Raw genomic sequence first — 27,515 nt, forward strand, 5'->3', positions numbered from 1 at the left:
GCAACACAGACAAAGTAAGAAGAATTCAGATCTACCGGCAGGTAGTTACCACTGCAATACTAGACGTGTCTACGTGGCAAAGAAATCAAACATAAGGCTATAGAAATAATGTCTAGAGAAACAGAAGAATCCTTTCAAATAAAAAACAGACTTTTGTAATCTATGTCATAGAATGTCAGTGAGAGATGCAGTACGTGGGGAGAACCACGCAGCCACTCCACTGCCGTATGAATAAACATTGTCAGAACATAAAAAATACATTTTTGTTCCCGACACTGCGCCATCCTTCATCCCCTGGAAATGAATCCGATTAAGATCATTCCCATCAAACAAATAAAAGAAGATATATCCAACCGTTTTTAAACTTTAAAGAAAAGGGAGGTATATTGGATATGCAAATTGTCTACGATCACTCCCAGAGGGTTGAATTAAATCACTGAAACCATTACATAACTTACCGTTCAGAGCATCCACACCTTCTGAATAACACAGTAACATCCATATCACCGACAAGAGCGGTATAGTTCTGCGCATGCGCAACAAACGCATTATTCTGCTGTAAGCTTACATAAAAACTAAATACAAATAATATAAATAACTAAAAATAAGAATAAGAATACTTTGATATATGGTAAAAGCATGCAATTAATTATATACCTGTGTAAAATTTGTGTGTTTTTTAATTTGACATTTTACGTAACTTTGTGACCTGGGCAAACCGGAAGTGAATGAAAAAATGTGTTTTAAATTGCCGCACTTGCACTAGTTATGAGTCTGCTGTCTGACGAAGAACCTGGGTTGGGTTTGAAACTTATGTTTCACCGATCAATAAAACTTTTGAACACTTATTCTAAGAGTATTCTTATGAGGACGGCACTGCATCTCCATGTTTTTTTTGGGATCCATGGTTTTTGATCCCGCCATCTTCCAGATGTTATCCTACCGGTGCCTGTACTAGGATCGGGTCCATGTGGAAGCTGCCACCTCTCCAGCCGCAAGCATCTTCTACGACCAAGCAAGTCTACGTGCAAACAAAGGTGTTGTGCTCTAAGCACAACACGATTCGGTAAGCTGGGTTACTAAAGTGGGGATCCTTGCCTTACCAGCCATATTGCACAAGGAGCGCCCTTTTTTTCTTAACTGTCCTTTTAAATGCACATTTGTGGCCTGCTGGAGGTCATTTTGCAGGGCTCTGGCAGTGCTCTTCCTGCTCCTCCTTGCACAAAGGCGGAGGGAGCTGTTCTGCTGCTGGGTTGTTGACCTCCTATGACCTCCTCCACGTCTCCTATTGTACTGGCCTGTCTCCTGGTAGCGCCTCCATGCTCTGGACACTACGCTGACAGACACAGCAATCCTTCATGCCACAGCTCGCATTGATGTGCCATCCTGGATAAGCGGCACTACCTGAGCCACTTGTTTGGGTTGTAGACTCCGTCTCATGCAATGACTAGAGTGAAAGCACCACCAGCATTCAAAAGTGACCAAAACATCAGCCAGGAAGCATAACTGAGAAGTGGTCTGTGGTCACCACCTTTAGAACCACTCCTTTATTGGGGGGTGTCTTACTAATTGCCTATAATTTCCACATGTTGTCTGTTCCATTTGCACAACAGCATGTGAAATTGATTGTCAATCAGTGTTGACAGTGTGATTTCACAGAAGTGTGATTGACTTGGAGTTACATTGTGTTGTTTAAGTGTTCCCTTAATTTTTTTGAGCAGTGTACATCAGGAGGAGATTTGTTACAGTGTGTCACCCCAGTAGTAAGGTAATTACATGAGGAGTAGGGTTATTACAGTGTGTCACCCTAGTAAGGTGATTACATAATGAGGAGATTTGTTACAATGTGTCACCCCAGTAGTAAGGTGATTACTTGAGGAGGATGTTTGTTACAGTGTGTCACCCCAGTAGTAAGGTAATTACATGAGGAGTAGGGTTATTACAGTGTGTCACCCTAGTAAGGTGATTACATAATGAGGAGATTTGTTACAATGTGTCACCCCAGTATTAAGGTGATTACTTGAGGAGGATGTTTGTTACAGTGTGTCACCCTAGTAAGGTGATTACATCATGAGGAGGTTTGTTACAATGTGCCACCCCAGTAGTAAGCGGGGCGTTTCAAAGGGCGGAGCCAATGGGCAGGGTCAAGGGGTCGCAAAATTAGCCACCCTTACATGAGGAGTAGGGTTATTACAGTGTGTCACCCTAGTAAGGTGATTACATAATGAGGAGATTTGTTACAATGTGTCACCCCAGTAGTAAGGTGATTACTTGAGGAGGATGTTTGTTACAGTGTGTCACCCTAGTAAGGTGATTACATCATGAGGAGGTTTGTTACAATGTGTCACCCCAGTAGTAAGCGGGGCGTTTCAAAGGACGGAGCCAATGGGCAGGGTCAAGGGGTCGCAAAATTAGCCACCCTTACATGAGGAGTAGGGTTATTACAGTGTGTCACCCTAGTAAGGTGATTACATAATGAGGAGATTTGTTACAATGTGTCACCCCAGTAGTAAGGTGATTACTTGAGGAGGATGTTTGTTACAGTGTGTCACCCTAGTAAGGTGATTACATCATGAGGAGGTTTGTTACAATGTGTCACCCCAGTAGTAAGCGGGGCGTTTCAAAGGACGGAGCCAATGGGCAGGGTCAAGGGGTGGCAAAATTAGCTTTCGCCTAGGGTGGCAAAAATCCTTGCACCAGCCTCGTATGTACAGCATGGAAAATAGACAAAGACTGCCAGGGAACACTAGAACATTGGCGCTGGAGCTGCAAAGAATTTAACGGATGAGTAATGTTTGGTTTATTTCTTTAATAACATTTCCTACTGCCAGTTTAATTTTATTCATCTTCTAGGCGACCTTCTTTTACACTTTTCTGCAAGACGACAACTCCAGGTCATATGTAAGGGGGTGATACTCCGCAATAACCGATTGAACATGTATTCGATGCAAACTTCCTACTGCAAATTCACAAGAGGAAAATGGTTACTCTAAACACTACATCTGTACAAGTGCTACATCTGAGTATTTAAAGATCTCAATTCCAAGTTGATGGTTTGCTTGCCATCTAACAGCCAGGACAGTTTACATATACAGTGTAACGGAGAATACTCTTATGCTGTTTGACAAGCACAATCTAAAAGCGCTTATTGATTTGTCTTTGCATATTTCAGGAAGCTTGCAATGGAATCCCTCAGAGAAGTGGCATCACACGGCACATTAACGGTACCAGACAGGCTCTGGAAAGCTTTCTCTCTGGTATAGTATAAGGGGGGAAAAAAAAGTAAAAACGGAAACCTGTTCGTGTTTACCATTCTGCGTGCTGACAGAGATTATGCATATGCCGCGCTGGGCTGAACGTAAGCAAGAACCTACACTGTTTCCTTATTAAGTCAAATAGTAGCCTTGGTCACTCCTCATATATTACCGTAACCACAAAGTAAGTCAGTTTTTTTTTTTTTTGTTTTTTTTTAAACTTTGCGTCTCCTTTCTTGTTTGGAAAAAAATATACATAGTTTTCTATCTGGTCTACATAGAATAAAGGATTTCTTATGACATATAAAATAAACTAAGTTAATTTAAGAACATAATATAATAAAAACTATTATTAAACCCAATACTGTAGCAGTAGTAGATTTATTGGTATATCTTTAGGGCAGTGGTCTCAAACTGTGGCCCTGCAGATGTTGCAAAACTTCAGCTCCCAGCATGCCCGGACAGCCGTTGGCTGTCCGAGCATGCTGGGAGTTGAAGTTTTGCAACATCTGGAGGGCCACAGTTTGAGACCCCTGCTTTAGGGGGTATATAGGGGAGCTAGTGCAAAAATACCCAAAATGCTAAGTTTATTTCCTGCAGGATGGAAAATAGTTTTATTACAAAGGTGCACATCCCCTTTAAGCTTTCTTGCAGCCCGATACAGTGGCAATATATTCCATAGCGCTGTGAATTAAAAATAACTACTAGATGAATGGTGATTCCATTGAACAACATCTTTTATTACAAAGACAGAGCATGCCTATTCCTGGAAAAACTGTACTCTTAAAGGGGTACTCCGCCCCTAGACATGTTATCCCCTTTCTGATCTCCAAGCCAGCACTGCAGCATTACAGTCACTGAGGCCTGGGGCTACCTTAATCGTGATGTCACGCCACGCCCCCTCCATGCATGTCTATAGGAGGGGGCGTGATGGCTAGTACACTGCTGTCATGCCTCCTCCCATAGACAGAAATGGAGGGGGCTTGGCAGCTGTGATCGCCAGTCATCCGGCATGGAGCGGAGTGCAGCAGCGGCAGGTCGCGGTCATCCACAGTGGGTTACTCGCAGCTGAAATTCAGTTTGTGGAAATTCCGCTTTTCACAGTGGAAAAGCCTCGAGCGGAACCCATTGACTTCAATGGGTAGCAACATAATCCGCTTCTTTCCCACACAGCCGTGCCTCAGCTACCTGCTATGCACAGAATGGGGATAACTGAAATTCAAACTCAAAAAGGGCACAACATTAGACCAGTAGTGATGAGCGGCATAGGCCATATTCGAATTTGCGATATTTCGCGAATATATGGATGAATATTCGTCATATATTTGCGAAATTCGCATATTCGTAATGAGAGGGAGATTTATGAAAACCTGTCCAGAGGAAAAGTTTCTGAGTTGCCCATAGCAACCAATCAGATTGCTTCTTTCATTTTTGAAAAGGCCTCTGAAAAATGAAAGAAGCGATCTGATTTATTGCTATGGGAAACTCAAACTTTTCCAGGAAAAGCTGCTTGTTGCCCAAAACACCCAATCAGATCACTTCTTTCATTTTGCAGAGGCCTTGTGAAAAATGAAAGAAGCAATCTGATTGGTTGCTATGGGCAACTCAGCAGCATTTCCAGGAAAGTAAAGTTTAACCACAACACTGGAACACTTGAACCAGTGGTGGTCTCCTATTCCACTGTGTTGCCAAGACAGTCCTGCTTATCTTACTGTTTTACATGCCATAAGATCCCCATAGACCACAATGGGCCTATTGGTTTCAGTGGGAAACAAAATCACAGAATTAATGCACTAGTCATAGTTACCTATACCATTAACCCCGTAAGGACTTCGTTTTTTCCTCCTTACCTTTTAAAAATCATAACCCTTTCAATTTTCCACCTAAAAATCCATATTATGGCTTATTTTTTGCGTCACCAATTCTACTTTGCAGTGACATTAGTCATTTTACCCAAAAATTCACGGAAAAACGGGAAAAAAAATAATTGTGCGACAAAATCGAAGAAAAAACGCCATTTTGTAACTTTTGGGGGCTTCCGTTTCTACACAGTGCATATTTCGGTAAAAATGACACCTTATCATTATTCTGTAGGTCCATACGATTAAAATGATCCCCTACTTATATAGGTTTGATTTTGTCGTATTTCTTGAAAAAATCATAACTACATGCAGGAAAATTTATATGTTTAAAAATGCCATCTTCTGACCCCTATAACTTTTTTATTTTTCCACGTACAGGGCGGTATGATGACTCATTTTTTGCGCCGTGATCTGAAGTTTTAATCGGTACAATTTTTGTTTTTATCGGACTTTTTGATAACTTTTTATAAATTTTTTAATGGAATAAAAAGTGACCAAAAATAAGGAATTTTTTGGCGCGTACGCCATTGACCGTGCGGTTTAATTAATGATATATTTTTATAGTACGGACATTAACGCACGTGGAGATACCACATATGTTTATTTATTTTTTATTTACACTGTTTTATTTTTTTTATGGGAAAAGGGGGGTGATTCAAACTTTTATTAGGGAAGGGGTTAAATGACCTTTTTTAACACTTTTTTTTTACTTTTTTTTTGCAGTGTTATAGGTCCCATAAGGACCTATAACACTGCACCCACTGATCTCTCATCCTGATCACAGGCGTGTATTAACACGCCTGTGATCAGTGTTATCGGCGCTTGACTGCAACTGCCTGGATCTCAGGCACAGAGCAGTCATTCGTTGATCGGACACCGAGGAGGCAGGTAAGGGACCTCCCGGTGTCCTGTAAGCTGTTCGGACACCGCGATTTCCCCGCGGTGGTCCCGAACAGCCTGACTGACTTGCCGGGATAGTTTCACTTTCACTTTAGAAGCGGCGGTCAACACCGCAAATGGTTACCACAGCACATTGCCACCATCGGTGATGTGTGGTGTTAGCCGCGGGTCCCAGCCCTTGATGCGCGCCGGGACCGACGCGGTATGATGCGGGATCGTGGCGTGACCCCTCTTCATATCGCGGGAGTCGGAGCAGGACTTAAATATAAGTTAAGTTAAGGGGTTAAAGAAGGGAGGGCTCAATATTCGCGAATATGCGCATATGTGAATAAAGTTTCGCATATGCGAAAAAAATACACGAATATTCATAATAACGAATATGTAGTGCTATATTCGCAATATTCGCGAATATGCAATATTTGCAATTAAAATTCAAATTGCGAATATTCGCGAGCAACACTATAGACCAGCACTGCTGCCTTTTTTCTCAGGATCGGTGGTGGGGCGACCACTGAGATCTCCACTGATCATAAAGTGATGGCATATCCTGGAGATAATGGGTGATACTCCAGTTTTTAACAGATTAATCTGACAAAGAAACAATACAATTACAATATTCAAAATTATGTTAATGTTAAAGGGGTACTCTGGTGGATTTTTTTTATTTTTATTAACTGGTGCCAGAAAGTAAAACAGATTTGTAAATTACTTCTATTAAAAAATCCTTCCAGTACTTATTAACTGCTGTATGCTCCAGAGAAAGTTAAGTAATTTTTTTTCAGTCTGACCACAGTGCTCTCTCCTGACACCTCTGTCCATGTCAGGAACTGTCTAGAGCAGGAGAGGTTTGCTGTGGGGATTTGCTTCTACTCTGGACAGTTCCTGACACAGACAGAGGTGTCAGCAGAAAGCACTGTCGTCAGACAGAACAGAACTCAACTTCCTCTGTAGTATACAGCAGCAGATAAGTTCTGAAAGGATAATTTTTTTATAGAAGTAATTTACAAATTTGGAGCCAGTTGATATCAAACAAAATAGTTTTCCACCGGAGTACCCCTTTAACCTCTTAAGGACGCAGGGCGTACCTGTACGCCCTGAGTCTGCTCCCTTTCTATAAGGTGGACCTGGCACCTAGCAATGTGCGTGACCCATGGCTAATAGCGCACGGCACTGATCGCGGTGTGGCGCGCTATTAACCCTTTAGATGCAGTGTTCAAAGTTGATCGCCGAGTCTAAAGTGAAACTTCTGCTCCCGGCTAGCTCCGTGGGCTGTTCGGGATGCCGCAATTTTACCATTGTAGGACACGAGGAGGGTCCCCCTACCTTCCTCCTGTTGTCCGATCGCCGAATGACTGCTCAGTGCCCGAGATGCAGACATGAGCAGTCAAGCGGCAGAATCATTGATCGTTGTTATCCTATGGGATAACAAAGATCGATGCAAAAGATCAGTGTGTGCAGTGTTTGCTCCGGGTCTGATTACCAGCGACCACAGGGCCGATGGCATGTGATGCCACGCCTCCACCCCCGTGTGATGTCACAATCCGCCCCTCAATGCAAGCCTACGGGAGGGGGCGTGATAGCTGTCACGCCCGCTCCCATAGGCTTGCATTGAGGGGCGGAGCATGACGTCACACGGGGGCAGAGGCGTGACATCACACGTCGCCTGCCCTGTGGTTGCCAGTAATCAGACCCGGAGCGAACACGCTCCGGGGACTGATTACAAATGGGGTGCCGCGTGCAAGATCACGGGGGTCCCCAGTGGCGGGACTCCCGCGATCAGGCATCTTATCCCCTATCCTTTTTATAGGGGATAAGATGTCTAAGCACCGAAGTACCCCTTTAAATAACAGACAAGCTTCTCAGACAACACTCCTACTCCGGCCCTCCTTTCTCTACCAACCAAGAGGGTTCTTATTTATAACAGTTTATAACACTTAATGTGCATCACATTTATGGGCTCGATTTACCATATACACTGCGACATATGTTAAACAGATGACTGAAAGAATGGATTGTTGGTCCTGCAGCCATAGTGTGCTTCATTTGGGGGTACAATTGTTATCTGTTATTGAGATTGGTGGGCAGTTGAACCCTCAGCGATCAGCTTATTATACCCTATTCTATGGATAGGCTCACCTGGGCTCACTTCATAGACAGCCATTTGCTTCAATGACCACCATAAGCGATCATGCTGATGTCTGTTATTCAACCATTTAAATGCTGTGATCAATAGTTAGCACATTTAAAAGGCTAAATGACAGGTGGTGCTCCTGTACATTGCCCGATTGGCACCCCTGCAATGTGATTGCGGGGTGTCTATCAGTTATTAAGGCAGCCAGAGGCCTTTACCAGGTCTCTGTGCCTGTCATAGTAATTCTGCTAATACAGTCTGCCTGAGGCAGGCTGTACCAGCAGAGCATTGATCAGTATAAAAAGATAATAATAATTGCTTATAAAAGTCTCCTAAAGTGTAAAGAAAATGAGCCCTCAGACAACCATGTAAATGGAAAACTAAAAGAAAGTTACAGTGGTCAGATTTTATATTTATATATATATATATATATATATATATATATATATATATATATATACACATTAATATATATATATATATATATATATATTAAACAAGTTGAAATTTTTCCACAGTAGTAAAATAAAACAAAAACTATATAAATTGGATATCACTGCAATTATAATGATCTACAGAGTAAAAACAACATACAGTGCACTGTGTTAAAAAAAAGAAGAAAGCCTCACAAACTTGGCCAACCAAAATTGTGTTCTTTTTTATTCACTTTCAGTCTATAATTTTTTTTCGGTTTTTGAGTAGATTGTATGGTAAAATGAAAGGTGTCATTACAAAGTACAATTATTTGTACAAAAAACAAGCTCTAATATGGCTATGTATATGGAAAAATAAACATTGTGGCTCTGAGGAGGAGAAGAGGAAAATGCAAAAACAAAAACGGGTTTGATCATTAAGGGGTTAAAGGGGTACTCCAGTAGAAAACAAATGCAGGAGAACGCCGCTTCCGGGTGTACGACACATGGCGCATGCACGGCGCTACCCACATGACCTACACCAGGAGGAAGACTATGATGAGGAAGCCATGAATATTCATGAGCCGGGCAGCCGCTCCGCCCGGCAAAAATGACGTAAGCGAGTCGGTGCTGATGCTGCGGACCTCCCACTGAGCCCCAAGCCTGGGAATACCATATAACTAAAAATGAAGATATCTGGAGAACCGCTGCACAGTTTTTAATGAGGTAAGAAGCGTTTTAATCAGGATCACCCGCACTACAAGACTGTGTAACAGGTTTAGTGCGGGTGATTCTGATGACAGATTTCCTTTAAAATGGACAGAGATGTCAGCACCCCTTTAATATCCAATTATCCATCTCTTATATTTTAGGATGTTTTTGTCTGCCCACCGTAAATAATGGACTTCGGTTACGTTATATAATTAGAAGCAGTGAAAATTCAGCTGTATCCTTTGAGTACAGCTTGTACTGAGATGTTGCAGACAGTCACAGAAACTCCAATTACAATGAAAAAGTATCCTTTCCTCGTAGAGAAGAAACGAACAATACCAAAAACTATTTATTCCTACAGATTTCAAGAACGTAATGGCCTTATGTAATAAGACTTTGGTTATATTTAGCAGTTAAATATACTTTGTGTATTGCTATGGTTTTTCAAACACAATCTTTATAATGGATCTATCATTTTGAAGCTGTGATTCAGACTAATTGTGTAACTAAGGTTCCTGTTCATAAGGGGGGGAGGGGGAAAGAGTTCAAAGTATAGCAGAAATGGGTAAATCTTAGACACCGGGAACTTGGAAGAGAACAGAGAGAGCACCATTGGATAATGTTCCCATGTCACCAGATTCTAGCACCAGTTCACCAAAGAGTTAGTGCACCCACAACAGGTCATTGGTTATAGATGCCAGTGCCCCATTCAAGACCATAATTTATTAGCAAGGGCATAGAGTGACTACAAAAAGTGTCTATTACTCTGGAGGACCCAAAAAGTCCATATATATTCTATAGACACCTTATTACTCATTAATGGTGCTGCAAATTAATTCAAACTTGCTGCTATGGTAGAAAATGTATCTTCCCCCCATTGATCTCTAGATATACAGCGATCCCTCAACTTACAATGGCCTCAACATACAATAGTTTCAACATACAATGGTCTTTTCTGGACCGTTGTAAGTTGAAACCAGACTTAACATGCAATGACAATCTGGACAAAGACAGTCCAGATCTGTGAAACTTGTCAATGGCCAAGAGAACTGACCAATCAGAATGTGCAATTTACTGGTAAAACACCTGTATTACTGAAGCGTATGCACTGACTGATGTCTGGTAGTGCCCCCTACAGTACAGAGAGGTATAACATGTTCTGTACTCTTTACCTGTACCAGGGTTAGCTGCTCCTTTGGACACCAGGTGAGGGCGGCTCCATGTTACTTTTTTAGGACACTGTTTGTACTGTACAGGACCCCGAAGAAGCTCCTGTCCTCTACATAGACCAGTGTTTCCCAAGCAGGGTGCCCCCAGCTGTTGCAAAACTACAACTTCCAGCATGTGCAGACAGCCTTTGGCTGTCCGGGCATGCTAGGAGTTGTAGTTTTGCAACAGCTGGAGGCTCCCTGCTTGGAAAACAATGACATAGACAGTGATTACAGATCTTTCTTACTTTTATATGTAAGGACTTGCTTTATATATATATATATTAGTTATCTACTTATTTTTCTTTAATTCTCACTTTTTCCTATTTTTGGGACTTTAGAACCAATTTCCAGGTTTCCATAGAGTTCTGGTCTCAACATACAATGGTTTCAACGACAATGGTCGTCCCAGAACCAATTAATATTGTAACTTGAGGGACCACTGTAGTTATGTGACGCACACGCTACTCCCTGGCTTCACGCTAAATCCATCCTGTTGCAAGTAATGGGCTTCACAGACTATAATGAATCCCGTCTTCTGCATTGATCCCCTGACTCAAAAGTGAAGCACAGTTCACACGACTATATCTAGAGATCAGTGGGGGTGTCAGCACTGAGACCCCAAACAATCAAAACATTTGACACTTCTGCATTTTTTATTTTTTATTTTATTACAGTTTTAATGCTTTAAAGATAAATTATCTACCATATATTAATCAAAGTAAAAGTTTCTGTAAACCTCTTTTAGAATCCAACATTGACTGTGTAAATTTTATAATAAATTTATTTTAAAGAAAAGAAATTCCATTTCAGCCAAACAAACTTAAGCATGATAAATTGTATGGAAAAAAAATCAAGAAATGCAATTTTTCCTGGTAACATAGGAAGCTCTGCAAAGTTATATTAGATGACAAGTTTCCGACGCTGCTGAATAGAAATGTCACAATTCTGGTCGGCTCTTGGACATCCATAACCTATAATTACATATATATCTTAATATATAGTGTGAATGTATAGCCAAAAATGTGTCCTTTCATAGTCACATTCCTACGAGCATTGAAAAATTAGGCTGAAGGTTTCTTGGTCTTTTTTGTTTGGTTCTTACTCGTTACAACAATTAGTGTCAACAAAAAATAAATGTCTCTACCTCCAACTATGTATCTGAGTTCTGTCATCCCAAAATTCACCCTGGCTCCTTCAATGTAAATACAGTTGAGACTTTTTTTTTCTTAGAATAGCCAGAAAATCATCAAGCACTCACTAGCTAAGGCCAACAAAAGCATGACTCTATGTTTAAGAATTCACCAGCAAGTTTATAAACAGGGACATTCAGGAACACTATTCGTTTCCAAAGGAAGTGCACACTGATAGGCACGTAATTCTTTAGATAGAAAATAACGCACATTGTGGATCTTCACCTTAAAGGGGTACTCCACCCCTAGACATCTTATCCCCTATCCAAAGGATAGGGGATAAGATGTCTGATCGCGGGGGTCCCACCGCTGGAAGCGCTGGAGGGTCTGGGTCCCGATCACTGGAGCGGAAGTCCGTGACGTCACGACTCCGCCCCCGTGTGATGTCATGCCCCGTCCCCTCAATGCAAGTCTATGGGAGGGGGCGTGACAGCCGTCACGCCCCCTCCCATAGACTTGCATTGAGGGGACGGGGCATGACGTCACACGAGGGCGAAGTCGTGATGTCACGGACTTCCGTTCCGGTGGTCGGGACCAAGACCCTCCAGTGCTTTCGGACCAGAAACAGGTGAGTGCCGCATGCTATATTGCGGGGGTCCCCAGCGGCAGGACCCCCGCGATCAGACATCTTATCCCCTATCCTTTGGATAGGGGATAAGATGTCTAGGGGTCGAGTACCCCTTTAATGATTTTCAGATGGGGAAGAAAAAAAAAATATTCTGTAAATATCATGATCAAAGGAAATACTTCTCATAGTGCTAACTCTACTCTCAGATAGCAACCTGCCATTAGACTGACTGTATTGGAAGGTATGTTTTGCATTCAGTACAATTTGTTTGAGCCTTTAAGTAAGTTAGCTGCTATAGATAAAAACTGAAATGTAACTAGTGCATGTCAAATAGAGTTCAACCTCAGCTCGGCCAAGAGATTGACTTCTTACATAACACATCAAAGATGATTTCGCTATTGGTATATTTTCAGTGCAGCGACCCCTTCAGGGTAAGTGTAGTATCACATGCGGCTAGCACACCCAAGACACTTGATATGGAAACATTTAGTCTACCACATCAAGAGCCATGAATTTGTGAGCAGCTTTCCACTCTGGTACATTGAGGAGGATGCTTAGGGGATATTCCTCTATGACATACGTCTTAAAGCGCAACTGCCATGAAATGTTGGTGCAATAACCGGCACACAGCCTGGTACTGTGTGCAGGTGGTGGGTATAGCAATATTTTAACCTGAAATTTGCAGGCTTTCATTCAAAGCTTTTATTCAAAGCCACTGACGGTCGGATAGGCGTGGCGCGAGGTACGCGATGCCCCACCACCGCCACGACTACCCTATATGTCAGCGCTGGGACGGCTGTGTGATTGACACACAGGTCCCAGCGGATGCGCCCTTCAGCTAATCTAACCTGTGTGTCATCCAGCAAGCATTCACTCCCGCCACTGTCTTCCTCCTCAGTGCACCGGCGCAGTGCTAGGCGCGCTTCCTCTCTGCACCTAGTATCGAGAACTAACCTGATTGCGTGCTGCTCTGCGCAGGCGCACTGAGGAGGAGGACGGCAGCGGGAGCGAGCACTTGCTGGATGACACAGCGGCACGCAGGTTAGATTAGCTGAAGGGGGCGCATGCGCTGGGACCTGTGTGTCAATCACACAGCGGTCCCAGCGCTGACATACAGGGTAGGCGTGGGGGTGGGCGTTGCGGCGGCGGGGCATCGCGTTCCTCACGCCATGCCTATCCGACCATCAGTGGCTTTGAATAAAAGCATTTTTTGCAGTCATGAAAGCCTACAAATATTAGGTAAAAATATTGTTATACACACAACCTGTACACAGTACAAAGGCTGTGTGCAGGTTATTGCATCAAAATTTCACGACAGTTGCGCTTTAACAGTTGCTCTTTCACCACTGGTTACAGCATGGTCTATGCTATGTTGAAGGAGTTTTGTACTGAAGGGTGCATGTCCGATTAGCGTATATTGTTATAACAGAGAGCTGCCCCATTCAGGATCATCATCAATAGTCAGAGTAGAGAGCTGGTACATGAGTAAAAAGATGCAGCCAAGTAAACAAAGCCTGTCCTGGTCTTATCACCATTCCTAGCCATGGGCAAAGCTTTTAATAACCTGGAGAATTCCATAATTTTTAAAAATTTTGTTGCCAGTATATAGTGATTTTAAAGGGGTACTCCGCTGCTCAGCATTTGGAACAAACTGTTCCAAACACTGGAGCCGGCGCCGGGAGCTCATGATGTCATAGCCCCGCCCCTCATGATGTCACATCCCGTCCCCTCAATGCAAGTCTTGACTTGCATTGAGGGAGCGGAGTGTGACGTCACAAGGGGCAGAGCTATGGCGTCACAAGCTCCCGGCGCCGGCTCCAGCGTTCGGAACAAATTTGTTCCAAATAGCTGAGCAGCGTAGTACCCCTTTAATGTTTGGTTGGCTATATGCACTTTTTCCTAAATAGGGGAATGGGTGGGAATTTAACCTGTTAAGGACATAGGACGTTCTCTAACGTCCCCGCTACCTGGGCTTTAATGCCCAAGGACGTTAGAGAACGTCCTGTTGTATTTCCGGTCTCTGCCGCTCGCCGGGCAGAGATCGGAACCAGATGCCTGCTGAAATGCTTCAGCAGGCATCCAGGGCAAACGCCGAGGGGGGCCATGTAGGCCCCCCATGTCGGCGATCGCCGCAAATCGCAAGGGAAATCGCCCTTGGGATCTGCGGCGATACCGGGCTGATCGGGTCTCTGGGACCCGACCGCCCGGTAATTTCGCATGATCCCGGCTGTCACAGCCAGCCAGGATCATGCTAAAGAATAGGAGCGAGGTGGCAAGCCTGCCACCTCCTCCGATCCCCTGTGATCCGTCGGTTAACTAACCGATCAATCGCAAAGGGGGGGGCGGTTGCTTCCTCCCGTCCTGCCCGGCCCCTTGAAGTCCGGAGAGGACAGGAGGAAGACCGGAGGACGCGGCGGGGGACGGGGGAGTGCTGGGGACCAGCCCCGGTACCTCGTCCCTGAAGACCCGGATCCCGGCGAGGAAGATGGCGGCGGCGGCGACAGGTGAGTAGATCTTCAGCCGCGGTCGGGCCCTTTACAGCAATGCACGTCGCCGTAAAGCGACATGCATTGCTGTAATGGGACCCTGTAAACTACAACTCCCAGCATGCCCAGACAGCCCTTGGCGTCTGGGCATGCTGGGAGTTGCAGTTTTGCAACATCTGGAGGTCCACAGTTTGGAGACCACCGTGCCCTTCCAGATGTTGCAAAACTACACATCCTCAGCATGCCCTTACTGTCCAGGCATGCTGGGAGTTGTAGTTCTGTAACATCTGGCCCTTCAGATGTTGCAGAACTACAACTCCCAGCATGCCTGGACAGTTTGGGCATACTGGGAGTTGTAGTTTTGCAACATCTGGAAGGGCACAGATTGGGAACCACTGTATTAGTGGTCTGCAAACTGTAGTCCTCCAGATGTTGCAAAACTACAACTCCCAGCATGCTGGGAGTTGTAGTTCGGCAACATCTGGCTCTAAAGATGTTGCCGAACTACTACTCCCAGCATGCCTGAGAATGCTGGGAGTTGTGGTTTTGCAACAACTGGAGGCACACTGGTTGGGAAACATTCCCAACCGTGTGCCGCCGGCTGTTGCAAAACTAAAACTACCAGCATGCACTGATCAACTGTGCATGCTGGGAGTTGTAGTTTTGTAACAGCTGGAGGTCCCCCCCCCCTGTGAATGTACAGGGTACATTCACATGGGCAGGGGGCTTACAGTGAGTATCAGGCTGCAAGTTTGCGATGCAGGAAATTTTGCGCGGCAGCTCAAACTCGCAGCGGGAACTCGCTGTAATCCCCCGCCCGTGTGACTGTACCCTAAAAACACTACACTACACTAACACAAAATAAAATAAAAAGTAAAAAACACTACATATACACATACCCCTACACAGCCCCCCTCCCCTCCCCAATAAAAATGAAAAACATCTGGTACGCCACTGTTTCCAAAATGGAGCCTCCAGCTGTTGCAAAACAACAACTCCCAGTATTGCCGGACAGCCGTTGACTGTCCAAGCATGCTGGGAGTTTTGCAACAGCTGGAGGCACCCTGTTTGGGAATCACTGGCGTAGAATACCCCTATGTCCACCCCTATGCAAATCCCTAATTCAGGCCTCAAATGCGCATGGCGCTCTTACTTTGGAGCCCTGTCGTATTTCAAGGCAACAGTTTAGGGTCACATATGGGGTCTCACCGTACTCGGGAGAAATTGTGTTACAAATTTTGGGGTACTTTTTCTCCTTTAACCCCTTATGAAAAGGTGAAGTTGGGGTCTAAATTTTTACACTAACACGCTGGTGTTGCCCTATACTGTTCATTTTAACAAGAGGTAAAAGGGGAAAACGCCCCACAAAATTTGTAATACAATTTCTCCCGACTACGGAGATACCCCATAAGTGGGAGCAATGTTCTCTGGGGGCGCACAACAAGGCCCAGAAGGGAGAGTGCACCATGTACATTTGAGGTGATTTGCACAGTGGTGGCTGATTGTTACAGCGGTTTTGACAAACGCAAAACCCCCCCCCCCACATGTGACCCCATTTCGGAAACTACACCACTCACGGAATGTAATGAGGGGTGCAGTGAGAATTTACACCCCACTGGTGTCTGACAGATCTTTGGAACAGTGGGCTGTGCAAATTAAAAATTTTGTACGGCCCACTGTTCCAAAGTTCTGACAGACACCAGTGGGGGGTAAATGCTCACTGTACCCCTTGTTACATTCCTCAAGGGGTCTAGTTTCTAAAATGGTATGCCATGTTGGGGTTATTTTGCTGTCCTGGCACCATAGGGGCTTCCTAAATGCGACATGCCCCCCGAGCAAAATTTGCTCTCCAAAAACCAAATATGACTCCTTCTCTTCTGAGCATTGTAGTTCGCCCGTAGTGCACTTCAGGTCCACTTATGGCGTACCTTCATACTCAGAAGAGATGGGGTTACAAATTTTGGGGGGTATTTTCTGCTATTAATTCTTGTAAAAATGTGAAATTTGGGGGGAAACACACATTTTAGTGAAAAAATATATATATTTTTTTACATATGCAAAAGTCGTGAAACCCCTGTGGGGTATTAAGGCTCACTTTATTCCTTGTTACGTTCCTCAAGGGGTCTAGTTTCCCAAATGGTATGCCATGTGAGGGTTTTTTGCTGTTGTGGCACCATAGGGGCTTCCTAAATGCGACATGCCCCCTGACCAAAATTTGCTCTCCAAAAGCCAAATATGACTCCTTCTCTTCTGAGCATTGTAGTTCGCCCGTAGTGCACTTCAGGTCCACTTATGGGGTACCTTCATACTCAGAAGAGATGGGGTTACAAATTTGGGGGGGTATTTTCTGCTATTCACCCTTGCAAAAATGTGAAATTTGGGGGGAAACACACATTTTAGTGAATTTTTTTTTTTTTTTTTACATATGCAAAAGTCGTGAAACACCTGTGGGGTAATAAGGCTCACTTTACCCCTTGTTACGTTCCCCAAGGGGTCTAGTTTCCAAAATGGTATGCCATGTGTGGATTTTTTGCTGTTCTGGTACCATAGGGGCTTCCTAAATGCAACATGCCCCCCAAAAACCATTTCAGAAAAACGTACTCTCCAAAATCCCCTTGTCGCTCCTTCGCTTCTGAGCCCTCTACTGCGCCCGCCGAACACTTTTCATGGACATATGAGGTATGTCCTTACTCGAGAGAAATTGGGCTACAAATATAAGTATACATTTTCTCTTTTTACCCCTTGTAAAAATTCAAAAATTGGGTCTACAAGAACATGCGAGTGTAAAAAATGAAGATGGTGAATTTTCTCCTTCACTTTGCTGCTATTCCTGTGAAACACCTAAAGGGTTAAAACGCTGATTTTGAATACTTTGGGGGGGTGCAGTTTTTATAATGGGGTCATCTGTGGGGTATTTCTAATATGAAGACCCTTCAAATCCACTTCAAACCTGAACTGGTCCCTGAAAAATAGTGAGTTTGAAAATTTTGTGAAAAATTGGAAAATTGCTGCTGAACTTTGAAGCCCTCTGATGTCCCCAAAAGTAAAAACACGTCAATTTTATGATGCAAACATAAAGTAGACATATTGTATTTGTGAATACATTTTTTTTTTATTTGGAATATCCATTTTCCTTACAAGTAGAGAGCTTTAAAGTTAGAAAAATGCAAAATTTTCAATTTTTTCAGCAAATTTTGAAAAATTTTCACTAAGAAACAATGCAAGTATCGACAGAATTTTACCAATAACATAAAGTAGAATATGTCACGAAAAAACAATCTCGGAATCAGAATCATAGCATTCAAAAGAATCAAAAGCATTCCAGAGTTATTAATGTTTAAAGTGACAGTGGTCAGATGTTCAAAAAACGCACTGGTCCTATGGTGTAACATGGCCTGGTCCTTAAGGGGTTAAAGGGTACCTCTCATCAAAAAAACTTTTGATATGTTATAGATTAATGTATGCAGAATAACTTTACAATTGCATGTTATTAAAAAATATGCTTCTTTCTATTTAATTTTCCACTTTGAAGAAATGACTACTAGGGGTCTCCCTACCAGTCCTGGCAGCAAGCATTTCAGACTCATGCTGGAGTCCTAAACACTACGAGCTGCCAGTCTGCTTTGTTCACAAAGGAGAACACTCAGAGCTGCCAGCCTGCTTTGTTCACAGCCTGTTTGGCTGTGAACAAAGCATACTAGCAGCTCTGAGTGTTTAGGACTCCAGCATGAGTCAGAAATGCTTGCTGACAGGACTGATCGGGAAAAAAACAATAGAAAGAAGCATATTTTTCATTAACATGCTATTGGAAAGTTATTCAACATTCATTAATCTAAAATATATCAAAAGTTTATTTGATGAGAGGCACCCTTTAATTTCAAAATGGGGTGTGAATGCTAGACTCACGCCCCCCTTAGCCTCATATTTACACCCCCCAAGCCTAGCATTCCCACACCTTTTAAATTATTATAAAGAGATCAATGGGTAGGGTCACTTATTATGATGTTATGATTTGCTTCTTGCTGTATGTACATTATTTGCTGGCGACAAAGCCTGAAACCTAATTTTGCACAAAAAGGTAACTGATACCTGCATCAGCTTCTAGTTACAAGAAAGATAGCCAGATAAAGAGCACTGCTAAATACACCAGATTATGGGGACCTATTTACTGTATATTACATGTATTTGTGAATCGTTTCAGATGTTCTAGGTCAATGTAGAAGGATAATGTAATCACATTTTTTGCCAACAAATCCCACATACCATGGAATGCATTTACTTCTAAGCCGATACAGTGCAGATGTGTCATATATAATGAAGTCATCAATTTAGGCTTACTTGCCCATATTCACAGGTGGCAAACGTCTGTGTGTTCTCCTAACACTTGCAATAACTAAAATGTAGCCAATCTAATTATGCACAGTTAAGATTGGAGGGCGTTTGGTGAAGACCACACACAAAAACAGCCAGTCTGCCCCGAAAACTGCCAACTATCACCTGCTGCTGGTGCCTTTGCGCAAAACAGCATGTCCCAAACAAAGGAATCTCTTACAGTAAAGAAAACTGTCCATAGATGATGTAATGCTAGGATCAGAACAAGAAATGACAACAGATCAGAACATCCCAGACAAAAAATAAAGCTAGGTTAATGTTTAAAGGGGTACTCCTGTGGAAAACTTTTTTTCTTTTTCTTAAATCAACAGATTTGTAAATTACTTCTATTAAAAAGTCTTAATCCTTCCAGTACTTATTAGCTGCTGAATACTACAGAGGAAATGGTTTTCTTTTTGGAACACAGAGCTCTCTGCTGACATCATGACCACAGTGCTCTCTGCTGACATCTCTGTCCATTTTAAGAACTGTCCAGAGTAGGAGAAAATCCCCATAGCAAACATATGTTGCTCTGGACAGTTCCTAAAATGGACAGAGATATCAGCAGAGAGCACTGTGGTCATGATGTCAGCAGAGAGCTCTGTGTTCCAAAAAGTACACCATTTCCTCTGTAGTATTCAGCAGCTAATAAGTACTGGAAGTAATAAGATTTTTTAATAGAAGTAATTTACAAATGTAATTAACTCGCTGGCACCAGTTGATTAAAAAAAAAAAAAAAAGTTTTCCACGGTATACCCCTTTAAGCACTATTTTACCATTTACATCTTGATATAACCTAAATATAATGATGAGGAACTTTGCTAATATGTTCATATGGATGGCAAAACACACACACACTTCATATATCTGAGAGTTTACTCTAATTATTGTGGCTTTTCTCCCACTGATTCAATGTGTAAATACTCCATCATACAACACAACAAAGAGCTGTTTTTTTTTCTAACAAGCAGTAAACACACACTAATTCTTTTTCATACTTGCGCTATAAATCTCTATAAAGGGTACCAATGAGTTTACCAGTATTTTTGGCTGCAAGAAAATAATTCATAGACCCCATTAAAGACAGTGAAGGCCATCAGATCACAGCGACATGGATTCAGTTAATAACATGTTCACATCTGCATTCGGGCCATTGTTCAGATCCTCAGTGTCAGATTCTATTACATATGAATGGAAGAATGGTGCAGTATGCAGAAAGTTTTTGCAATCAAAATGATGGAATTTGACAGACCCCATTTTAAAAGGGTACGCCGGTGGAAAACAAACATTTTCAAATCAGCTGGTGTCAAGTTATACAGATTAGTAAATGACTTCTATTTAAAAATCCTAGCCTTCCAATAATTATCAGCTGCTGTATACGACAAAGGAAGTTGTGTAGTTCTTTCCAGTCTGATCACAGTACTCTCTGCTGACACCTCTGTCCATGTCAGGAACTGTCCAGAGTAGGAGAAAATCCCCTTAGGAAACTTCTCCTGCTCTGGACAGTTCCTGACACGGACAGAGGTGTCAGCAGAGAGCACTGTGGTCAGACTGGGAAGAAATACAAAATTTCATCTGTATCATACAGCAGCTGATTATTACTGAAAGGCTTAATATTTTAAAATAGAAGTAATTTACAAATCTGTATAACTTACTGGCACCAGTTGATTTGAATTATTTTCCTCTGGAGTACCCCTTAAAGCTATGGGAATCTAACAGGGATCATCGGTGTTCATCCTGCAAAGCATATGACACTCCATCAATATTTCTGATATGCTTCTATGATGGAAAAGTAAATGGAAATGACACTGCAAATGTGAACAGAGCCTTAGCCAGAGCTACTGTCTACAGAGAATACACCATTTCATTTACTGTCTCAGCAGGAACATACAGTCATGCTGACAAAAGCCTGCCATACCGATGTAATACTGATCTGCCAAAATGAGAGTGATCAAATGTACAAATAATCTGGCTATTAATATGCTTGATTCAACAACAACGGCTAGCATAAAGTCACACATGATCAGCCATGCATGTATGAAATAAAAAAAATCCAACCTTACCGATCATGATTTTAGCAGATAGTAGTCATGACAGTTCTCGAATAATTCACAAACAGTTTTCACCCAAAATAACACATTTTGGCCGACTTTCATTGTATGTATATGGACAGATAAAAGTGTTACTGTCATTTAAAAATAACTTTCACATGTCACACAGACAAGTCATAAGCTTTGATCAGTCGGGGTCTCAGTGCTGAGCCCCCACCGATTTCTAGGAGCCACCAGCCAGGAGAAGTGTGCAGCTGTGGGCTTCACTCCTTGACTAGCCTCTCTATTAGAAGCCTAAGAAACCAATATCCTGCAGTGAATCAAACCAGCTTTATCTAGAGATCTGTGGGCATCTAGGCACTGATACTTAGAATAAACTTTTAAAATTTCTATGTGACAGGTTAATTTTTTTTTAGATGACAGCAACGCTTTATCAACGAAACTTCTATAATGAAAATTGTTTGTTAGATGCAATTACTAAAGACGTTAGAAAGTGAATTAAAGATGTACCTCATTGAATCTTGCCACAAGCCCTTCTACAGTATTATGTTCTCCATTCTTCATCTCCAACAGAGATGCTGACAAAGTTGTTTTAATGTCTGGAAAGTTGGTGACATATTCAGAACCTCCAAGGTCTTTGGTCAAGAAGCAGAGGTAATCAATGGGCAACACTTTCCGATATATTTCCTGTTCTTGCTCTGTAAGAATGCTTGCAATCTCTTCTGGGAACTGAATGAGATGTTGAAGGTCCACCAACTCTTTGCTCAGTCCAACTGAACTAGCTGTCTGGGGATTCAATGCTGCCATTGTGGAACACGGCTGACGTTCTAAAATGAAACACAATTTAAGTTAGAGAGCTTGTGCTGTACAATACTATACAAATAGGCATCACTAGAACTTTTATTATACGTTCACACATACAGTATCCTGCACAGATTTGATGCACAGGATTTGTAACTGAAGATAAGAAGCTGTGCTCATTTAGTTTACACTGAAATCTTTCGCATCAAATCCGCGTACATGTGAATGTTTTAATGTTTATTAAAAGCACATACCAATGATTTTTTCCCAAATTTTCCCGCAGACACTAAAAAGTTATAAAGTCTAAAGCTTACACATTAAATTTTTTATGTCAATTTTTTTATTGTGTTACTATAGTCTTTCTCATGCATTGATCACTGCTCCTTCTCTTTTTGTCTCTCCACATTTTTTTGGGATTTACATAAGACTGCAGGTATTATAAACTGTCATCTCATGTATCTGATGAAGAGGCAAGCTGCCTCAAAATACGTAATATTTTGCAAGTTAAAACAAATTAGATTTAACCTTTACCAGACATAGAGTTCTGGTTCCATCACATGAAGATGATTCCAGGATTCTTCTCCAAAGACCTCCTCTGGTAGCACTTGATGCAGACAATACTATCACCTGCACCCACCTACATGCCTCTTCCCCCATGACATACAGGCGCTAAAACATGTTGTTTCTTTTACACAACACATAAAGGCGAATACAGTACCTACAGGGAATACCTTGCCCTGTAAACTACACACCACAATTGTATGACATATTATCCTATAAAGCATTCTGCTCTTTTTCTTATATAGCCTTGAATCTTTTTGCACATTGATTATGTATATCCTCCGCCTCCAACCCAAACCATTTTTCCTTCTTATAATTCATCACATCACATCATGAAAGGTTAAATAACATCTTATGTGTATAACTGGAATCCTGCTGAGAGATAGGTGTATTATTAAAAGGGTATTGCTGCTTATGCCACCAAAATCTTTCCTGGTTCCCAACCGCATGAGCATTACATTAAACGGTTTATAGCATGAATCCTGTCTATAGGAAAACTTTGCCAAGTAATGATCTTAGGTAGGGTCCCTTGACATATTGACATGCTACCGGGAGCCAATCTGCTACAGGAAAAAGAGGACCACACAAATAGGTTACAGGGACATTGACTATCTGGCACCAATGATGCCTTAGATAATCATGCTGTTCTTCTGCACAGGTTTTGATAGATCCCCCTCATAGACTTTTCCAATCCATTCCTGGCTTTGCATAAAGAAATTGCCACTAAAAACCTGAACATGTGAACACACTGTCAAGTACACTGTCACGATGCCGGCTGGCAGGTAGTGGATCCTCTGTGCCAGAGAGGGATTGGCGTGGACCGTGCTAGTGGACCGGTTCTAAGCCACTACTGGTTTTCACCAGAGCCCGCCGCAAAGCGGGATGGTCTTGCTGCGGCGGTAGTGACCAGGTCGTATCCACTAGCAACGGCTCACCTCTCTGGCTGCTGAAGATAGGCGCGGTACAAGGGAGTAGGCAAAAGCAAGGTCGGACGTAGCAGAAGGTCGGGGCAGGCAGCAAGGATCGTAGTCAGGGGCAACGGCAGAAGGTCTGGAAACACAGGCAAGGAACACACAAGGAACGCTTTCACTGGCACTAAGGCAACAAGATCCGGCGAGGGAGTGAAGGGGAAGTGAGGTGATATAGGGAAGTGCACAGGTGTAAACACTAATTGGAACCACTGCGCCAATCAGCGGCGCAGTGGCCCTTTAAATCGCAGAGACCCGGCGCGCGCGCGCCCTAGGGAGCGGGGCCGCGCGCGCCGGGACAGAACAGACGGAGAGCGAGTCAGGTAGGGGAGCCGGGGTGCGCATCGCGAGCGGGCGCTACCCGCATCGCGAATCGCATCCCGGCTGGCAGCGGAATCGCAGCGCCCCGGGTCAGAGGACGTGACCGGAGCGCTGCCGCGGGGAGAGTGAAGCGAGCGCTCCGGGGAGGAGCGGGGACCCGGAGCGCTCGGCGTAACAGTACCCCCCCCCTTGGGTCTCCCCCTCTTCTTAGAGCCTGAGAACCTGAGGAGCAGACTTTTGTCTAGGATGTTGTCCTCAGGTTCCCAGGATCTCTCTTCAGGACCACAACCCTCCCAGTCCACTAAAAAAAAATTTCTCCCTCTGACCTTTTTGGCAGCTAAAATTTCTTTGACCGAGAAGATGTCCGAGGAGCCGGAAACAGGAGTGGGAGGAACAGACTTGGGAGAAAAACGGTTGAGGATGAGTGGTTTGAGAAGAGAGACGTGAAAGGCATTAGGGATACGAAGAGAGGGAGGAAGAAGAAGTTTATAAGAGACAGGATTAATTTGACACAAAATTTTGAAAGGACCAAGATAGCATGGTCCCAACTTGTAGCTAGGGACACGGAAGCGGACATATTTAGCGGAGAGCCATACCTTGTCTCCAGGGGAAAAAACGGGGGGAGCTCTTCTTTTCTTATCCGCGAACTTCTTCATGCGTGATGAAGCCTGTAAGAGAGAATTTTGGGTCTCTCTCCATATGATGGAAAGGTCACGAGAAATTTCATCCACAGCGGGCAGACCAGAGGGCAAGGGAGTAGGGAGGGGGGGAAGAGGGTGACGGCCGTACACCACAAAAAATGGGGATTTGGAGGAAGACTCAGAGACCCTGAAGTTATACGAGAATTCGGCCCATGGGAGGAGATCTGCCCAGTCATCCTGGCGGGAGGAAACAAAATGTCGCAAATAATCACCCAAGATCTGGTTAATCCTTTCTACTTGTCCATTGGACTGGGGATGATATGCAGAAGAAAAATTTAATTTAATCTTGAGTTGTTTACAGAGAGCCCTCCAGAATTTAGACACGAATTGGACGCCTCTATCCGAGACAATCTGCGTAGGCAATCCGTGAAGACGAAAAATGTGTACAAAAAATTGTTTAGCCAACTGAGGCGCAGAAGGAAGACCAGGAAGAGGGATGAAATGTGCCATTTTGGAGAATCGATCAACGACCACCCAAATAACAGTGTTGCCACGGGAAGGGGGTAAATCAGTAATAAAATCCATACCAATCAGAGACCAAGGCTGTTCGGGGACAGGCAGAGGATGAAGAAAACCAGCGGGCTTCTGGCGAGGAGTCTTATCCCGGGCACAGATAGTGCAGGCTCGCACAAAGTCCACAACATCCGTCTCCAGAGTCGGCCACCAATAGAAGCGGGAGATGAGTTGCACAGATTTCTTGATACCCGCATGACCTGCGAGATGGGAGGAGTGACCCCATTTGAGGATTCCGAGGCGTTGGCGAGGAGAAACAAAGGTCTTTCCTGGAGGAGTCTGCCTGATGGAGGCAGGAGAAGTGGAGATCAGGCAGTCAGGTGGAATGATGTGTTGCGGAGAGAGTTCAACTTCTGAGGCATCCGAGGAACGAGAGAGAGCATCGGCCCTAATGTTCTTATCGGCAGGACGAAAGTGAATCTCAAAATTAAATCGGGCAAAGAACAGAGACCACCGGGCCTGGCGAGGATTCAGCCGTTGGGCAGACTGGAGGTAGGAGAGGTTCTTGTGGTCGGTGTAGATAATAACAGGAGAACTTGATCCCTCCAGCAGATGCCTCCATTCCTCAAGTGCTAATTTAATGGCTAGAAGCTCTCGATCCCCGATGGAGTAGTTCCTCTCCGCTGGAGAGAAGGTCCTAGAGAAAAAACCACAAGTGACAGCATGCCCGGAAGAATTTTTTTGTAGAAGAACAGCTCCAGCTCCCACTGAGGAGGCATCAACCTCCAATAGGAAGGGTTTGGAAGGGTCAGGTCTGGAGAGGACGGGAGCCGAAGAAAAGGCAGACTTGAGTCGTTTAAAGGCGTCTTCTGCTTGAGGAGGCCAGGACTTGGGATCAGCATTTTTTTTGGTTAAAGCCACGATAGGAGCCACAATGGTAGAAAAATGTGGAATAAATTGCCTGTAATAATTGGCGAACCCCAAAAAGCGTTGGATAGCACGGAGTCCGGAGGGGCGTGGCCAATCTAAGACGGCAGAGAGTTTGTCTGGATCCATCTGTAGTCCCTGGCCAGAGACCAAATATCCTAGAAAAGGAAGAGATTGGCATTCAAACAGACATTTCTCAATTTTGGCATAGAGTTGGTTGTCACGAAGTCTCTGAAGAACCATACGGACATGCTGGCGGTGTTCTTCTAGATTGGCAGAAAAAATTAGGATATCGTCCAGATATACAACAACACAGGAGTATAACAGATCACGAAAAATTTCATTGACAAAGTCTTGGAAGACGGCAGGGGCGTTGCACAGTCCAAAGGGCATGACCAGATACTCAAAGTGTCCATCTCTGGTGTTAAATGCCGTTTTCCACTCGTCCCCCTCTCTGATGCGGATGAGGTTATAGGCGCCTCTTAAGTCCAATTTAGTGAAGATGTGGGCACCTTGGAGGCGATCAAAGAGTTCAGAGATGAGGGGTAAGGGGTAGCGGTTCTTAACCGTGATTTTATTAAGACCGCGGTAGTCAATGCAAGGACGTAGGGAGCCATCCTTTTTGGACACAAAGAAAAATCCGGCTCCGGCAGGAGAGGAGGATTTACGGATAAAGCCCTTTTTTAGATTCTCCTGGACGTATTCGGACATGGCAAGAGTCTCTGGGGCAGAGAGAGGATAAATTCTGCCCCGGGGTGGAGTAGTGCCCGGGAGGAGGTCGATAGGGCAATCATAAGGCCTGTGAGGAGGTAGAGTCTCAGCTTGTTTTTTGCAGAAAACATCCGCGAAGTCCATATAGGCCTTAGGGAGACCGGTTACTGGAGGAACCACAGAGTTACGGCAAGGGTTACTGGGAACCGGTTTTAGACAGTTCTTGGAACAAGAGGACCCCCAACTCTTGATCTCCCCAGTGGACCAATCCAGGGTAGGGGAATGAAGTTGAAGCCAGGGAAGTCCAAGGAGAATTTCCGAGGTGCAATTGGGGAGGACCAAAAGTTCAATCCTCTCATGATGAGATCCGATGCTCATAAGAAGGGGCTCCGTGCGGAAACGTATGGTACAGTCCAATCTTTCATTATTTACACAATTGATGTAGAGGGGTCTGGCGAGACTGGTCACCGGGATGTTGAACCTGTTGACGAGAGAGGCCAAAATAAAATTTCCTGCAGATCCTGAGTCCAAGAAGGCCACTGTAGAGAAGGAGAAGGCAGAGGCAGACATCCGCACAGGCACAGTAAGACGTGGAGAAGCAGAGTAGACATCAAGGACTGTCTCACCTTTGTGCGGAGTCAGCGTACGTCTTTCCAGGCGGGGAGGACGGATAGGACAATCTCTTAGGAAGTGTTCGGTACTAGCACAGTACAGGCAGAGGTTCTCCATACGGCGTCGTGTCCTCTCTTGAGGTGTCAGGCGAGACCGGTCGACCTGCATAGCCTCCACGGCGGGAGGCACAGGAACAGATTGCAGGGGACCAGAGGAGAGAGGAGCCGAGGAGGAGAAACGCCTCGTGCGAACAGAGTCCATATCTTGGCGGAGTTCCTGACGCCTTTCGGAAAAACGCATGTCAATGCGAGT

The 27,515-nt window shown here is 43.9% G+C and overlaps 1 protein-coding gene across 9 annotated transcripts in view; it reads right to left on the bottom strand.

Moving 5' to 3' along the window:
• Positions 1 to 27,515, bottom strand: part of PLCE1 (phospholipase C epsilon 1) — a 327,095-nt gene that overhangs the window by 127,679 nt on the left and 171,901 nt on the right. For all 9 annotated transcript variants that reach the window (XM_056530229.1, XM_056530227.1, XM_056530230.1 and 6 more), the window contains exon 4: positions 21,659 to 21,975. In XM_056530229.1, the coding sequence (XP_056386204.1) occupies positions 21,659 to 21,975 (317 nt within the window). The remainder of the gene's footprint in view (positions 1 to 21,658; positions 21,976 to 27,515) is intronic.

Source organism: Hyla sarda, chromosome 7, assembly GCF_029499605.1.
Source record: "Hyla sarda isolate aHylSar1 chromosome 7, aHylSar1.hap1, whole genome shotgun sequence".
In the NCBI taxonomy this organism is placed as follows: Eukaryota; Metazoa; Chordata; class Amphibia; order Anura; family Hylidae; genus Hyla; species Hyla sarda.